We start from the raw sequence: 16,577 nt of genomic DNA on the forward strand, positions 1-16,577 counted from the left end.
AAGAAGATGAATGAAGATGATGAACAATTTTCTCTGCATTTCTAGAGCTCACTCTGTTGGCTCCATTTCCCTGTAACTCACTTATCGATCAAGAAGAAGAAGAAGAAGAAGAAAAGAAAAAATTTACCCGAAAATTCGTCTTCTCTTTCATTATCATCTTCTCTTTAACCAAGTCACTCGCTTCTTTCGTGGTTACAAAAAGAGACTCAATCTTAGTCTTTTTCGTCTTCATCATCTCTTTACCTTCCCTTGAAAACTGAGAGAGTCATTTCACTACGACGAATCAATTCAACCTGCTCTGAACATCTCAACGAGTTGCGCTCAAATTATCATCATTATCATCAATTTCGCCTCTCTTCTTACTATCATCTCAACTCTTTTGCTTCTTCTTAATAATCACGTTATTCTTATGTTCATTAGAGTCTCAATTTTTTTTTCATCACTGAATAACTTTCATTACAATTGATAACTTGAGCCACTTTTCATCCAACATCATCTTCCCTTTTTTTTCATCACTTTAAACATCATTCCATTAATGCATCAACATCAACTGTAAAAATTGTTTTTTGCCTCATTTTTTTGGTCAAAAAAAAACAGTGAAAGCAAAATAGAGACAAAATTCATTTATTCAGTAAAGATTTTCTTGATTTCTATCGATCAATTGGATCGTTACAATCAACATTAATTACAACCAATTAGTCCATTTAACTAGTCCATTAATCACTTTTCAATCTTATCCATTGATTTTCATCATTAAACTACATTTCCATTGAGTCAACAATTGATGTTGGAAAAACATTTCCAATGTTTCAAAAGATTATGATTGCCATGATTAGTTGCTGCCTTTATCATCATCGGTGAACATAGAGAATGGGAAAGAAAAGTTTCCAAGAATTTTCATCATTTTTTCCTTTTTCTTTTTCTTCTTTTCCATTGAAACCAACTCGTCGAATCAATAGTTTTCCAGATTTTTTGCTTCTCCTTCCTTTGCTTGCTTCTCTTAATTATTGAGTCAATATTTGCCCGTCTCGGTATTTATAAACTTGATGAAGATCAACAGCTATTTCATGATTTAAATTAATCAAGGATAAATCAACAATCAGTAGTAAAAAAAGAGTGTAAAATTAATTGTTAAAATTGATGAATAAAATAAAAACGGAAACGATAAAACAATGGAGGAAAAGCGAGTCAAGGCCAGTTTACGTTCATTTGTTTTCACTCTTTTTTTGTTTCATTATAATGTTGCCTATTTGCAAGTTAATATTAGCTTTTTTTGTACTTTTTTCACTCTCTTTCTGTTTTGATGAAAACTTGAATGGGATTTAATTAACAAGTGAATGAACAGCAATTAAATTGATTACCATTCACTCCTTCTCTACCTAAAAAACCCAACCAAATTTACGTCCAAGTTTAATTTAATTTGCAAATTCTCATTCCAAATGCCACTTGGTTGATTAAAGGATATCCAATTGAGTTGAATCATAAGTTGATTGTCATCAGGGTTGACAAAACCATCATTAGTTTATTTGAAATCTGTTGATTGTTTCAACAAATGATGATCCATTTCAAGTCCAGTGTTGAAGAGTCAATATGGGCAACATGAAAGTGAGAAGAGAAGAGAAATGAGTTAGATTTAATTGAATTAATTTGATTGGGAAAAGCAATCAAAATGTATCAAGGAATCACTTTTTTTACCTTTAGTTAACCTCGGAAAAGAGATGAAAATAAATTTTTAGCTCCTTCAGTAAATGATTTAATTTGATTACGAATAGTTTCCATCCATAAGTTATCGGTTAACATTGCAGTTTGACTGTTGGTAAAGTTTCCAGGATTGGTGAAGTTAGTTGATTGTTTACTTTGATTGCCATTAATCGAGCCTTTACTACTTCTCATGGTTTGTTTATCATCTGAATCAGTTTTTCTTTTCATTCTAATCGTTTCACTGGATTGACTTGACTTGGCCATACCAGCCAGACTGTCTAGTTGACTTGCATGATTAGAATCGATTAATGGTCTTCGTCTATTGTAAATGATTGGACCAGGATTGGGTAAAGAATAGAATGGATTTATGCTTGATTTACGTCTAAAGGGTCGGAAACCGGTTCTATTACGATTCCAGCGGCGATTCCATGGAGTGGAAGAGGGTCGATTAAGTGGTATTAATTGTCCACCATTAAATGATGTCGATTGACTTAGTGATGTTAAACGGTTAAAGTGATTATTTATATTGCTTTCTTGAGCTTCTTGAATCTTTACTCGTCCAGATGAACATGACCCTTGGTAACATCGTCTATCATCTGGACCACATTGGGATCCTTCAAGAGCAGGATGAGCAGGAGTCGCCCAACTACCAGATAAACACCAAAGTTCACGACAAATGTTCTTGATAACGGTACATAGAAAAAAGAAAAACAAAAAAGAAAAGAAATCAAAAAGTTGTATCAATATTTACAATCAGAAAATATTACATTTGATAGCTTTTAGTTTGATGATGAAGATGATGGTGATAATGATAATGAGGTTAACAGCAATCTCAATAAACTGTATTGTTGTTGCTAAACAACATAATGTAATAATAATATTATTACTAATCTAATCATACAAGAGAAATGGTGAAAAGATGAAAAAAGAAGAAGCGGTTTGAATCCATGTTTAATAGTATCAAATGTTGGCAATAACAATTGGTTGACTAAGTAAAATATAAATCATGTCAATATAACAAGGGATAAAACCAGAGACAAGAATAAAGTATAAAATGAAAATGAATGAAAATATCAGTGGAAATGGTAATAACAGGTAATAATGGGAATAATGATAATAGGTGATGTTCAACGAGAACGCAAACGTTGGGTCGAAAGAAGAGGAAAAGTTTACTCAAGGATTTGAGTATCATGAAGTTTTGGGTTCACAATTTTTTTCCTCTTCTTCTTCTTCTCTTCTTTTCATCTTTATATTAGTTTCCAATAATGGCAATATTGTTGATGTTATCATTTCAACTCTTTATATCTCTTCAACATGATATTAATAATGGTAACAATTTATTTATTCATAACGAGTTGATACTTACATTGAAAGGCTCTTTAGAAGAAACATAAGCCTTATACTGAGATCCAAGGGCTAATTGACATTGAATATTGGGAGGAAATTGTTCACCAGGAAGTCGACCTAATCGACGAAAGTCAAGCTCACCAGTTGCCATGGCAACATTCTCCAAGCAACGTCCATGGCCACGACTTCAGAATTGGAAAACAAAGAAAAGGCGAAAACACAAGTTGTACAGTAAATCAAAGAAACATTGAGAATCGAAAGAATGAAGAAAATGGATTGAAATGTCTTGAATGTCAATGTAACGTTTATTGGAATCAAATCAACTTTCAAAGTTACATTGTAATCAAACAGTCACTTTAGATCTTGTCACAGTAATAATGCAAAACAACTGAATGATGTACATTAAAACTTTGAGGTAATCATGTAAGTCAATTGGAACTTGTAAGCAAATGAAATTTTCTATCAAAGTCACTTTAGGGTTAGGGTTGAATCACAATTCTTGTCACAATAATAATGCTAAATAAGCCGATGATTGTAATAAAAGTTTGGGTCAAAACCAAGAGACAGGCTGGTAAATTATGAATAGACATCAATTTACATATTCAGATGGAAAAAGTTCAAAGCTAAGAATCATGGAACATGCAATGAATCAATAAAGTTTTAATCATTTATACATTACCATAGACAAGCATCAATTTTCAATGCAAAAATTAACCAGAACCAATCATTGACCAACCCAACTTGATTGATCAATCCTTTTCTTACCGAAAATAGTCTTCTCTCAATGAGATGACCTAAAAAAGCAAACAAAAATATTAACCTTTCATAATTTTTGCTCACATTGGATTGAAATAAATTTCAATTTATTCATCTTTGAAATTAAGTTGAAACTGAAAGACTAATTCTTGATCCATTCTGACCAAGAATGGTTTTACTGTTGAATCTTTTCTCATCTCAATTTTCACTCAAGACTGAAGTACCAAATCGTTTCCAGCATCTTAAGTTTGAGCATTTTGTTGATGATATTTACATCATCAACCAATATATCATCATCACTATGGACCATTTGTAAACCATTATTTTCATTATCATCTTTGGAGCGTTAAATCATCGAGTTGAAGTATCAATAAAAAAGAAGCAATTTTTTAGCAAATTTTTGAAAACCAAGGCAAACCAATCTGAAAACATCCCAAATGTGCAATAACATTAACAACCTTGCTCATAATGATCTCCATGAAAAAAAATTCCATCCCTGATCACTTCAAGTATTAGATATTAAAAAATTATTCACTTAAAATTCAACAACTTTTGAATAACAATTTTCATCTTTTTGTGCTTTTTCATCATCGCCAAAAAAGGCTTTTTTCATGACAAAAGATAATTTTTCATGCTCTTCACCACCGTAATTCACATTTTTTACAGGAGTCAGGACAGAAAAACAATGAACTTTATCACCAATTGAATTTTTATTTGCTCTTTATTAATATCTTTAGTCGATGTAAAGAGCGTTTTGAATAGCAAATATCTGATGAAGAATTCATGCTTTTCAATATTGAATGTTGAATTTATATTCAAATCAATTTTGAAAATGACAATTTTCTGTATAATTGAATTGATTAAGTTTCTTTCCTTCAACCATTCATGTGAGAAACAAAAGACTGTCTAAACAAGGCAAGAAGATAATTTCTTGATTAATCTTTGGGTTCATTTTAGCTTCTCTTGTAACAATTTTCATTAAGATAACATTATTTTGACTCTTTAGTCTTGTATTCTTGACAATTTCTGTTTCCATAATTATCTCATTCTGGAACTTCATTATTAGCTCGAGTTCTGGTTTGTCCAATTATAACGTTAGAATGTTTTTTTGTTTCATGGAAACACAAAAAATCGCAACAAAAAAACAACATTATCACAACATGTAATGGAAACAAGAGAAGGAATGATCAAAGTTTGTCTTTAGTTTGAACACAATTGATGATGGTGATGATAATGAGGAAGATGAGAAGATGGAAAAGGTTTACTTAGTTATTGGGACTGAAAAAGGAACCACAAGATTCAATTGACTTAAGGGTCAGTTTGATGTGTTGACAAAAGCAACACAACAAAGAGTTGCTTTTATTTTCAAGTTCACTGATGAAGAAAACAAGATTTCAAGTTTGCATAGTTTGGGTCAGTGTTGTCCACTTTTCCGATTCAATACGGTTAAGGCAAGGGAACAAAAACGAAACTGATGAAAAAAAGAATCAAGAAAAGGGCAAAAAAAGGAAACTAAATTGAAACTCAATTTACCTAAAAATAGACTTTGTTTTGCCTCAACCTTTTGTACAGTTTTTACATTTGAGTAAAGAATCACATTTTGATGAAAATGAATGAATTTGATCACATTTCAAGCGTCAAGCCTTATCAATAACCTATCCATTTCATGCATTTTTAAATTAAAAAAGTTTCCATTTCTCTTGAAGAGTAACATCAAAAAGTATTAACAATTGTAAATATTTTTCTCCAACTTTCATTGATGGGTTAACTGGGAGTGAAAATGAACAAGTTAACCAGTTTGATAATGTTGAATGAAAAGTGTAAAATGATGACAATTGTGAATCGTTGGAAAGGGAAACATTGAAAAACAATCATTGTCTGGATGAGAGAGAGAAAGAAATTTGAATCATTTTATTGAACTTTCAGTCAAAATTGAGAAAAGTAAATATAGTTACAGATGACGAGATACCTGTCAATGTCATTTCAAGGTTAATGCAGGGAATGAATTTGTGTGATATCAGGAATTGGGATGCAAAAAATATATAAATTTATCTGCATTATTATTTTCATTTCCTACTTGAGTTAAGGCAAGTGAAATAAAATAAGCTTGGATTGACAATGAGATAGGCAAAGGAAGGAATAACAAAAATGGTTTCAAAGAAATGACTTGAAAATGTTGCCTCAAAAAGAAAGATAAATTATTCTCATCTCCCTGAAGAAGAAGAAGAAAAAGTTTTCAAGAATTCTAGATTCATTGAGAAATATACAAATGTAGAAGAGACTGCAATAACAGGGAAACTTTGCTAATGTTCAATTTTTCTCTAAAGGTAAATGTCCAAGATTCAAACATGATTCAATCATTTTTAATATGAAACTGCAACTGAATAAATCACTTGAAACAATTTAGAAAATAAAAGTAAAACTTTGAATCAATAGCCAAAGAACTTCAGGAAATTCAGATTAGTCCTGTTCGATATGGACATTTACATGATGTTCATAAAGACAGCAAAATTAAATAATTTAATCAAACCAAAAATGCGAATCCAAATGAAAAAATTTGATTTTTCAGTTTTGAAAAAGTTTCATAAAAATATTCAGATTAGTTTCATGAAGGAGCCAAAAATGGCGAAGAAATGTTTAGAGATAAAATGAAAAATAAAAGCTCCTTAACTTTTCATAAAACATGAAATGTTGACGTAAAAATTAATTAAACAAAGTAATTAACAGCAAAATCTCTGCTATTTATGCTTACAATTTAAGGCAACTTTGAAAATGGATTTTTGATTGAAACTTTTTTCTTCTGTTACAGAATCATCAGAATAATTTGGCACTTTGAAACTCGATTTTCAATTTACTTTCTGAATCTTTAGCATCTCATGATTTGCGAAATTTTAGACTCGAACATGATATAAAGGAAAAGTTGCTTCACTTGAAAATATTATGCATCAAGTGAGAGTTGCTTATTGATTCAACTGTGATTGCTTTTTACATGGCTTGTGTGACTGGGATGTGACAACAAAATTTACATAATAAGTTGTAAATAAAATTGTTATCAACATTTTTGGACTGACAATTTTCACTCCCAAAACTATTAGCTTAGAAGAGGAAAAAAGGATGAAAAATAGATTAATACATACGAAAGAAAATTGGTGATGTAGACATTACTACAGGGTGACCAGTTTATTTTACCTGGACCAGTTTTCTCAGACATGATGAATTTATCAGCATCACAATTGTTACTCCGGCCATCATGAAGTATTCCAAGGCTGGTCATTTATTCATTTTTTATGGAACACAAAGGAAAAGGGAAAATAAAAAAAGGTTGAGCAGAAGATAGTAAATTATAATCATTATTTTACCTCTTTTTCATTTTATAGATATTGTGTGACGATGACATTATTAGGATTGGAAATGAACTTACCTGTGGCCCATTTCATGAGCAATAACAAATGAAGCCTCAAAGCTTTTACCTTCATTCAAAGTACAACTATAAGTTGGCTTACACATACCATTAACCCAAGCCAAGCCTGAAAGTCATAAAAAGATAAATAAAATTCATCATTAGCATTATCATCAGAATATGTTTCAAATGAATATTCTTGATTAGCATTTCTTTTTGTTCAAACAAAACACTGTTTTTCACATGATAAATTGACTAACAGTCAACAAGCTAATCAGATTAATTGTAAAGTTGAATGATTGGTAAATGGCTGGAAAAGTGCAACAATCAATTCTGATTTTCATTACAAAAGTGTTTCATTTTTCGTTTCAAAGATTTTCATTTCTTTTTCAATTTATGGCAAAAACTTACCCAAAACTTTCTTATTTTTTTTACCTCCGCCAATGTCTTTGTAAAGATCAAGTCTGGAAAGATTAATGATTGATTTAATAGTTAATGGTACGATTAGTAAATTGTTTTGTTTGATTCAAGATTGTGGTTCATATGGTTGGATACAAGGTTAAATATGGTTCAGTTTTGGGACATTGAGTTTTGACAAAAGTAACTTTCAAAGATCGATTGAAATGAAGGGAATGATGAAGGAAAATGAGGATAAAAGGATTCAAAGATGATGGACATTGGATAGACAAGGTGAATGGGAAATAAGGTGAAAAATGAATGGAAACGTTCGATTAACGAGGTAGAAATGATATGAGTAGATCAGTTTTGCTTCAATTGAATCAATTGATCGTTCTCTATTATACACAATAAGATCAGTCAACTGATCAGTCTGGAGATTTTCACGCAAAAAATTGCTCTTTTACTTCAATTCGTTTTTTACTCCTTTCTCTTATAATCTTTATCTTCTTTACCAGCATCATGTCATCTTTTCAGTATCACCATCATCATCGTCCTCATCTTTTACTTGATTTTTTTTCTTCCCTCTTATAAGCCTTTTTTTTGAACAGTGTTTTTTTTTCAAGCAACAACTTTAGTTGCGCAAATGACAATAAAATGAGCCAAAAATGATGATGATGATGAGGATGAGATGATGTTTATGGGAGGAAGAATGAAAAGAATGGAGAAAAGGTATTATCTGTTTACTGGGAAGGTTATTTTGCTTTTTATTCTGGATGAATAATGACTGATGGAAGAAGATGGAAAAAAGGAGAAAAGTTGGAACCAGAAAAAAATACAGTAACAGGACATTGTCATCATTATTAGATCATTTATTATTGAAGCTCAATTCAATTTTTTTCCTCTGTTCTTAATATTCATTTCTCTATCAAGAGCAACTCTTATCGATTGATTATTTAAATTAGCTGGAGTTTGTTTCTTCAATCATTTCAAATGAAGCTAGTAGTTGCGATTGATCGGGATTATGGATTCAATTAATGTCTATTTAATTTGATCAATTAGATTAGCTGATGAATTGTGGTGTAATCAATCAATTGTAATTGCATAAAAAATTGTTCGACTGTTTACAAATTGCAAATTATAATCAAATGAAAGACTAGTTTTGATTCAATTTTACCGCATATTTAAGTAACAAGCTCCATCTAGTGGTGGAAAATGTTTCTAGGTTCAAATTTGGGTTGACTCTTTCATTAGGATAGATAATTGTCAGATTAAACAATTGTGAAACATTGAATAATTGGTTTAGGTTTTACCGTTTCTGACTGTATTGTTCAATTGTTAAGCGGTTTTTAATTACTCATAAACAATTCAATTTTTGAAGCTTTATTACGACATTTCTCTTCAGTTTTGGGGAAATAATGGACATTAGATTGAAAGGTAAAACATTGTTACTATTAAATGGCTGATAAATTTTACTAGTAAATGAATAAATTAGTTCATTAATAGATTCACTTTAGTAAATTAACGAGCAATTATTGAATCAAAGGCTATCAATTTGAAATGTAAACCTTTTTTGTCAAGAGTTTAAAGCCTTTCGATTAATTTTTTCTTGAAATTTTGCAATTTAATTGCTAATGTTGATAATCAATTTCGTACCGAAAATTAATAACTGAAAATTCAATTATGAACCAAGTAGGATTTGTTGCAATTTTGTTTAAATGAAGAGTAGGTTTGATAGATGACATTTTTTCCTGTTGATAAATGATTGGATTTAATTTGTACTTGAACTTACCCGGTTAACATTAAAGCGTGATCCCAACGTTGAGCCCAATTCTCAGCTCGATGAAGTTTCGCTTGCCAAAGACAAAAATTGTCTAAATACTGATCAATATCACCTTCGGCATCATCAGGTCCTTCATTTCTTAAAATCTCTAGTTTTGTTATAACAATTTGAATTCTTGTTTCCATTGATGAATATTCATAAATCAATTGGACTTCATTCATGATTGACATGATGAGACGCTGAAGATCATCCAAGTGTCCGTCATACTTTTGAGCTAAACTTGAATCGACAAAAATGGCTGTCTCAATGGTATATATTTTGGCTAATGATCGTTTAGGCCTATTAATCTCGTTGGATGTTTCATTTATCATCAAATATTCTTGAAACGCCTTTTTCCTGTCTTCTTCATCTGCAAGAAACACAAAATTATCAATAATTTAGTCTGATTCGAACAAAAATGTTAGGTAAAAGATGAAATAATGTGCACACCGTTATATGTTAAGAAAAAAATAGACCATTTATACTCACTCATAAATGCGTAATCACAATAGTCTACTTCCAGTGATTTATTATTAGCTTTAATGTTGTCTACATCATTTGATGGATTCCAATCAATTAGATAATCATTTTGATGAGTAGAGTTGGCTTTGGATGTCCATTTTGATGATGGCAAATGAATTGACTCGAGATGAACATTATTCTGGTTGAAATATAAAATAATAAACATTTAATTTGATGTAGATTGGTAGTGAAAAGAGTAAATCAATTGAATTGATGTAAAATTACTTACAATTGAGCTTGTTATTATTGATGAATGAGTCGAGAAAAGTAGTAAAATGAAAAATAAATGATTAGATGATAAATACAATTGATATCCAGTTAATTGACTAAAAATTGTATCACAAAGGTAAATCCAATTGTAGGTTGAATACTTTCCATGGTTAAAATGATATTTTAATACATTAATCATAATCCAATATTGAGCCAACGATGGTCAAACGATTGATTGTTCATTAGACAAAATTGCAAGAAAAAAATATAAACAAATTAAAAATTAGATTGTTGCAATTTAAACACACTATAAACTGGTCTTAAATCGAGTTGAATTCACTTCCATGGCTAATGAAATCATGTTTAAATTATTGATTGATTCGTAGTTAACAGTCAACAGATTAAAGCTCTGTTTGTAAGCTGGTGGAAATGGAACAAGAAATGAAAGTTGATGAAACAAGAAACTTTGTATGTCAACGGGTTGTTAGAATACAAAATTACTTTCACTATTATTGTTAACATCACTTCTATTATCATCATTATCATCATTGATATTGTCCGTTTTGTGTGCATGAAATAATAAGCATCAGAGGAAGTTCCAAACCATAAAGAAAGGCGTCAAACTTGAAGCTTACGCGTACTTTTTACATTATAATAGGAGTAATGTAACAATTAGAGTTTGATCTTTTTTTTCACAATATTAACAATATTGGACAAACTGTAGTTTAGTAATTGCAATTTCAATTCAATTGAATCAAAATGAAAGCAAAGGGATGAACTTTCACTGCATTGTAAACAATGTCTTTTTGTATCATTGCATTCTAGTCTTTGTAAAACCAGATTCTTTCAAATTTTTCAACATAAAACCGGATAGGATTTTATTAATGAAGATAATAAACCAGAAAATTTTTTGCCTCTCATTATTATAAAAATTGTCATTGCGATATTTATTAGGCATTATTTGATGAAAAAAACCTACCTTTATTTTGAAGAATCCATTGTTAATCTGAAATGATGGATTGGCTTGTTTTACAAATGAAAGACCAAACGAGGTAAAACGCTTGTTAAACCTTTCAACCAGTTGAACACAAATATTGATTTTGAACGGATTTCAAAGCATGTTTTTCGTCATTTTGTCTTTAATTTAACCACAATTACAATTAGACAATGATGGAATCAAATTAATACAGAAATAATTATAAATAAATTTAAACATTGTAATGAAACGATTTAAAATCACAGCAATCAGATGGCAAAGACATTTTAAGGGGTAAAGTAGCTTCACAAAAGCTATGAGGTAAGAGTTTAACTGTTTTGTTGCAAAATGGCGGCTTTTGTTTTTTTGGGTTTTTCTTTATCTTTGCAGCTTAGCAGATAAAGCAAAGAGTTGAAAGATAAAGTCAACTGATTATTCTTTAAGATAAACCTAGACTTTAAAAATGATTCAATCTTTTTGTTAGATTTGTTAACGTTTGAAAATTTTGTCACATCTGAATATTGTCTTTATTTCTGCTTGTTCATTTTATTTTGTGGTTTGTTCATTTTCCTTTAAAATTTGACTAGCAACGGTTTGGAATTCATTCCAGGCAAATTTTATATCATCTTGTTCAGTTGTACGAGCACAAACAGCAAATCGGAGGGTGTAACGACCATTAATACGACTTGGAGTTATATGTATCTGTTTACGATCATTTATCGCTTTTGAATATTTTTCATTCAGTTCATCGGAACCCTAACGGATAAAAATTTCCATAAGATTATAGTGAATTGCAATAATAATCATTGAAAAAGGTGAGTTTGGATTTTGCTGACTTACTTTCAATCTAAAAGTAACCAAACCAAGAACAACGGGTTGCTCAATTTCAAATCTTGAGTCTGTTTTGAGCATTGCTTCAAATTCATGGGCCAATCTTACATGCTACATCAAGGTGAAAAAATAATCAGATGATTCAACTTTACAATTTTGGCAGTATTAGATTAACATACCTTTCTTATGTATTCTTGCAGGCCTTTGACTCCGTAAAGTCTCAATACAAACCACATTTTCAAGGAACGGAATCGACGTCCCAATGGTATTTGTAAATGCTGTTCATGAAAATTTTAATGTAACTTGAAACTTATATTTACAAGGAAAGATGGAGGCTAAAACAATGCTTACTCGGTAATCAGGAATTTGCCCTTGTTTATCGTGCTTCAAATAAACTGGGTCAACATTGAAAGCATTGGCGACAAGATGACGATTTTTAAGCCTGAAATTAAGAGTTCATTCAGCTATGTTTACATCAAAATATTGATATAGCTTAATAGATTATACTAACCATAAGGCGGAACAATCAAAGTTAATCAGCATCCATTTGTGGGGATTCATATTGAAAGAATCAGCTTTCTGGTGTAAAAGGAAAGATGAAAAAATAAATGGCTTTTTGTAATAAACATTGGAATCTTTATTGTTCTGGATAAACTGTTGCTGTTGATGTTATAGATTTGGTTCTATCATTATAATGCGAAAATTGGATCAACATTTTAGGAGGAAAAATTCACCCAATTCTGATTATAAGATTTCCATGTGCATTTGCAAGTATGAATAAAGATAAATCTTTACACTTTATTATGATAAGAGGATAACCTGAATACTTGCACTTTTTGGAAAGTTAACTTACCTCAACCCCATTGAGATAATGACGATATTCAGGACAGATAAAAGCTGAACCAGCATAAGCTGCATCAATATGCAACCAAATATCCTCTTTTTGACCTATTATAATGGTGAAAATGAAGCATTACCATGAGGATGGAAAAAGAAAGGAAAAAAGGAAACAAAAATAAAGTAGGAGAAAAGTGTAAAATAAGAAGACATTATTAGATGATGAACAGAATCTTTTGAAACTACAAAAGTTGTCATAGAAACGGAAATGATGATGGTGAAGATGAGACTCACATATTTCCCCAATCTCAACGATATTGTCAAATGCACAACTATTAGTGGTTCCTAAGGTGGCAACAGCAAAGAATGGAATCAATCCTTTCGCTTTATCTTCCTTGATTGCCTTTTCCAGTGTTTCTCCGCGTAAAGAGAGATTCTCATCAGTTTCTAAAGCTCGGATAGTTATTGCAGCCAGTAGACCAGCTCTTTCAACAGATGAATGAGATTGAGTTGAACAGTAAGCAACTAATTTATCCAATGGTATTGATTGATTTGACGAGGAAGAAGATGCAAGTTTAGCTAGTGCTTGACTCCGAGCTCCCAACATGGTTACTAAAGTAGCTTCACTTGCTGTCCCTTGAATAACTCCACCACCATTACCACGAGAAGAAAAGAGAAACTCTTCTGGTAGATTTAACATTTTACCAAGCCAATCCATCATTGACATTTCCAATTCAGTACAGGCTGGACTTGCAATCTTGGATAATTCAGGAGAAAGAAAGCAACAATTACAACAGTTAGCTTATTAATTAAAATCTACCTCACAAACGTTATAATTTGTCACTTCACTTTAACTTACTGTTAACAATTCATCTCAACTAATAACATCAATTGAAATAATCGGACATCAACTTACCCAAGTAAAACCAATACAACCCAAGGCTCCAGTTAAAATATCGGCCAAAATTGATGGATAGGAATTGGCTGTCGGAAAATATGCGTGAAACCGAGGGGAATGCCAATGGGTCATCTAAAAATAATCACATAAGGCTGTTAGACTGACCCGGAAAAGTCATTCCATTACGAAAGTGTCCGAAATTAAATTTCGTCTTGAAGTAAGTATCTTATAACTCAAGATTAAAACCTAATGAGGGCATTTTTTATTCATATGTTACTTATTTCAATAGAACTCAATTTCAATTTTAATTTTATTTTCTCATTGAATCTCATTTTCTTATATTTACATTTAGGTTGATCGAAAGTCGATACTATCATGGGACTAGTCCAATTATCACAGTTCAGTATTGATTATGGATCAAATCAAATCGCACAATGAATATTTACTATTGAAAAAATCTTTTTTCTCATCATTTCACATCATTATTATACGCTTGACAAACTTTACTCAAAAGAGTAATTCATCCTTTTTGTCATCCTCTTCCACTTTTACTTTCGCTACTAAACCTGATCATTATAATCAACCTTCTTCTTTACTCTGTCTACCTTCACTGTCTAAAATTAGCACAATTTACTTTTGTCATTTCATTGATATCTAACCAGAAAATCCCTTCACAAAGTTCATCTTTTCAAGTTTCATTAGCCTGATTATCGCTTTCTTTCTCCTCATATTATTCTTTTGTTTTGTAGTTTCTCATTGTTTCTAATTCCCTCTGTCTCTTAATCATCTCACCATCTTATCTCAAGCTATTTTCATGTCATCTAAGTTAAATAATCTGCAAATATCTTCATATAAGACCAATTTCCGAATGAAATGAACAACTACGTTATTGCAAGAGTTGGAACAAAAGAAATCTAAATATATAATTTCAAGTTCAAACTATTTTACTCACCCCAGGCATGATTAACTTTTCAATATCATTGAATACAGATTCCCATGGTTCACCATCTTCTGGTGCTGAATCGGGTAATTGTTTTTCTAGATAAAATGGTTCAACGGATGGTAGAACGGGTCGATCTCGTATATTGTCAAGGTAATCACAAACATAATCCACAAGTTGTTTAGCTGCTTCACGGAACTGCTTTGAATCCATGGTAATTCGTCTCTTTTCTGTTCAGTTAAAATACTTGGCGATGAGTTCAGTTGCAAAGTTTATGGAACACAATCAAGAGCATAAATATTTATAATTTACCTGTGAATAAACAGCAAACAAGTAAAAAGTAAAATGAGTTGAAAGATAAAGTGTAGGTGCAAGATTTCAAGCAATTAAGAATATAAGGAATAAACGGAAAACTCAAGGGGTGAGTGATGAGTCAATTGTTGTTTAAATACACTCACAAGAATTGTAGCGAAATCAGGATTTTATTGTTGAACTTTATTGCAACAAGTTAATCTTAAAGAACGCAGGTTCACTGAAGATGGAGATGAAAAAGGAAGACAGGAAAAGAGAGAAAAGTAAGAGGCGGTGAAGATGGTTATGAAGGTGGTAGGTAAAGGAATTGAATAAATCTAGATTTACTAGATAAACCAATTGATTTATCGATCCATTGTTACAATTTGAAAAAATGGATAATCCAACAAAAGAGTTTCAAAGATAAAAATATCTATTTACCAAAACTTGATGTCTTCTGAATCAGAAGTTTCGATGGTCATGTAGCAAGTACAGCAAATATGCACTGATATAAATTAATTTGTCGGTAAGTTAGCAAAGAAAATCAATTTATATTAAACAAATACAATAAGATTAATTACAATGAAAAAGATAACTTGATTAATAGATTCATTCAACTGAAAACCTAAAAGCTGGCTCCATCTATATGTAATTTTGTGACAAACAAACCTAGATAAGTTCAAACTCACAAAACAGTACAATATTCAGACTCTGAATTTCAGAGTGTAAATATCAACTCCAATAATGTGTAAAATGATTGATTAGTCTCTCTAATTTTTCTTGTCGTAAATTTTTCGGCATTTTCAAGAAATCTTGAGATATTACAAACTTACAAACGTGATGTTCAACGTGTTTCAACAATGTTTGGTTGTAAGATTTGATTCTTGTTTCCTAAAGGTAAATGGTTACTCAAACTCAAATCTCATGAAGTGCTAAAAGAAAATTCATTTTTAACGAATTAGCTAAGATTTTCTCAGATATTCAGCCATATAATGTTTAAGTTCATAAGCGAATCGTATGATTGATCAAAAAATGATGATTGTAGGCACTAATCATTCCCGAAATATTTAGGCCCAAAGTTTTAAGGCCAATGGCTAAAATCAAGGTAAATATTGTTAAATTGTTAAAAGTATTTAATCCATGATGTAAGGCAACAATTTTTATGGGCAAATAATAAGTTTCAGCTCGCAAACTCTCACAATCAAAGAGTTCGGTTTAAATGAAATTTGAACTTGATCTGTTTTACAGAAAAAGAAAATGTTATTTCTCAAAAAAAGACCATTTTCTGGTTGTTCATCAAAAGATACATCAGTGAAATGAGTTTCATGAAATAAGCTGCTTCCATAGCTGAACAAAAGGTGATCGAAGTTTACACATTTTTTACACTTACTCCTCAAGAAAAGACTTTTTTCCCTGAAAATAAGATTTTACGCTCTTATTTATCATTAATTAATATCTTAATATTGAAGGGCATAAATAACTTCATAATTTTTTTATCGAAATTATTTCTCTATCTCTTATTTTTACCCAAAATAGTTGCAAATTGTACTTTTATTTTAACGGCTAAAGGCGCCTGTAAGTCTAGTCTAACTATCGCAATTTAATTTTGAATAATCAATCCAAAACATTAGGAGTTATGCTCTAGTAATG

At 30.9% G+C, this 16,577-nt stretch overlaps 2 protein-coding genes and 1 long non-coding RNA gene across 10 annotated transcripts; 1 reads left to right on the forward strand and 2 right to left on the reverse strand.

The window, feature by feature from the left end:
• Positions 1 to 608: 608 nt before the first annotated feature.
• Positions 609 to 11,270, reverse strand: LOC107367451 (A disintegrin and metalloproteinase with thrombospondin motifs adt-1-like). 3 transcript variants are annotated; one of them, XR_016198511.1, is made up of 11 exons: positions 11,134 to 11,270; positions 10,174 to 10,314; positions 9,912 to 10,083; positions 9,393 to 9,792; positions 7,616 to 7,668; positions 7,226 to 7,331; positions 6,942 to 7,070; positions 3,068 to 3,233; positions 1,696 to 2,382; positions 1,380 to 1,533; positions 609 to 1,060 (listed from the first exon to the last, which is right to left on the reverse strand). XR_016198511.1 is itself a non-coding variant. In XM_015935145.3 (10 exons), exons 3-9 carry the CDS (start codon positions 9,913 to 9,915, stop codon positions 1,702 to 1,704), a joined length of 1,539 nt encoding a protein of 512 aa, XP_015790631.2. In that variant the 5' UTR covers positions 9,916 to 10,083; positions 10,174 to 10,314; positions 11,134 to 11,270; the 3' UTR covers positions 609 to 1,533; positions 1,696 to 1,701. The 3 variants fall into 3 exon arrangements, 1 of the variants encoding a protein (XP_015790631.2); XR_016198510.1 differs by having other exon boundaries at positions 1,362 to 1,533; XM_015935145.3 differs by having other exon boundaries at positions 609 to 1,533.
• A 5-nt stretch (positions 11,271 to 11,275) lies between these two features.
• Positions 11,276 to 15,565, reverse strand: LOC107367452 (aromatic-L-amino-acid decarboxylase). 6 transcript variants are annotated; one of them, XM_025161952.2, is made up of 11 exons: positions 15,369 to 15,563; positions 15,095 to 15,168; positions 14,649 to 14,948; positions 13,715 to 13,828; positions 13,093 to 13,555; positions 12,815 to 12,909; positions 12,473 to 12,540; positions 12,313 to 12,403; positions 12,141 to 12,239; positions 11,971 to 12,072; positions 11,276 to 11,886 (listed from the first exon to the last, which is right to left on the reverse strand). In XM_025161952.2, the coding sequence occupies exons 3-11, from the start codon at positions 14,847 to 14,849 to the stop codon at positions 11,677 to 11,679; spliced, it is 1,443 nt and encodes a 480-aa protein (XP_025017720.2). In that variant the 5' UTR covers positions 14,850 to 14,948; positions 15,095 to 15,168; positions 15,369 to 15,563; the 3' UTR covers positions 11,276 to 11,676. The 6 variants fall into 6 exon arrangements, with proteins under 6 accessions (XP_025017720.2, XP_025017722.2, XP_025017721.2 ...); XM_025161954.2 differs by having other exon boundaries at positions 14,649 to 14,866; positions 15,369 to 15,537; XM_025161953.2 differs by lacking the exon at positions 15,095 to 15,168 and having other exon boundaries at positions 15,369 to 15,565.
• LOC112539436 (uncharacterized) lies at positions 11,805 to 14,279 on the forward strand. The gene is made up of 3 exons (XR_016198513.1): positions 11,805 to 11,945; positions 12,162 to 13,913; positions 14,049 to 14,279. It is a non-coding gene; the product is annotated as an uncharacterized LOC112539436 (long non-coding RNA).
• Positions 15,566 to 16,577: the final 1,012 nt, after the last annotated feature.

This window comes from Tetranychus urticae, chromosome 2, assembly GCF_039701765.1.
Source record: "Tetranychus urticae isolate SD_2017Ah chromosome 2, NJAU_TeUrti_SD_1.0, whole genome shotgun sequence".
Taxonomy (NCBI): Eukaryota; Metazoa; Arthropoda; class Arachnida; order Trombidiformes; family Tetranychidae; genus Tetranychus; species Tetranychus urticae.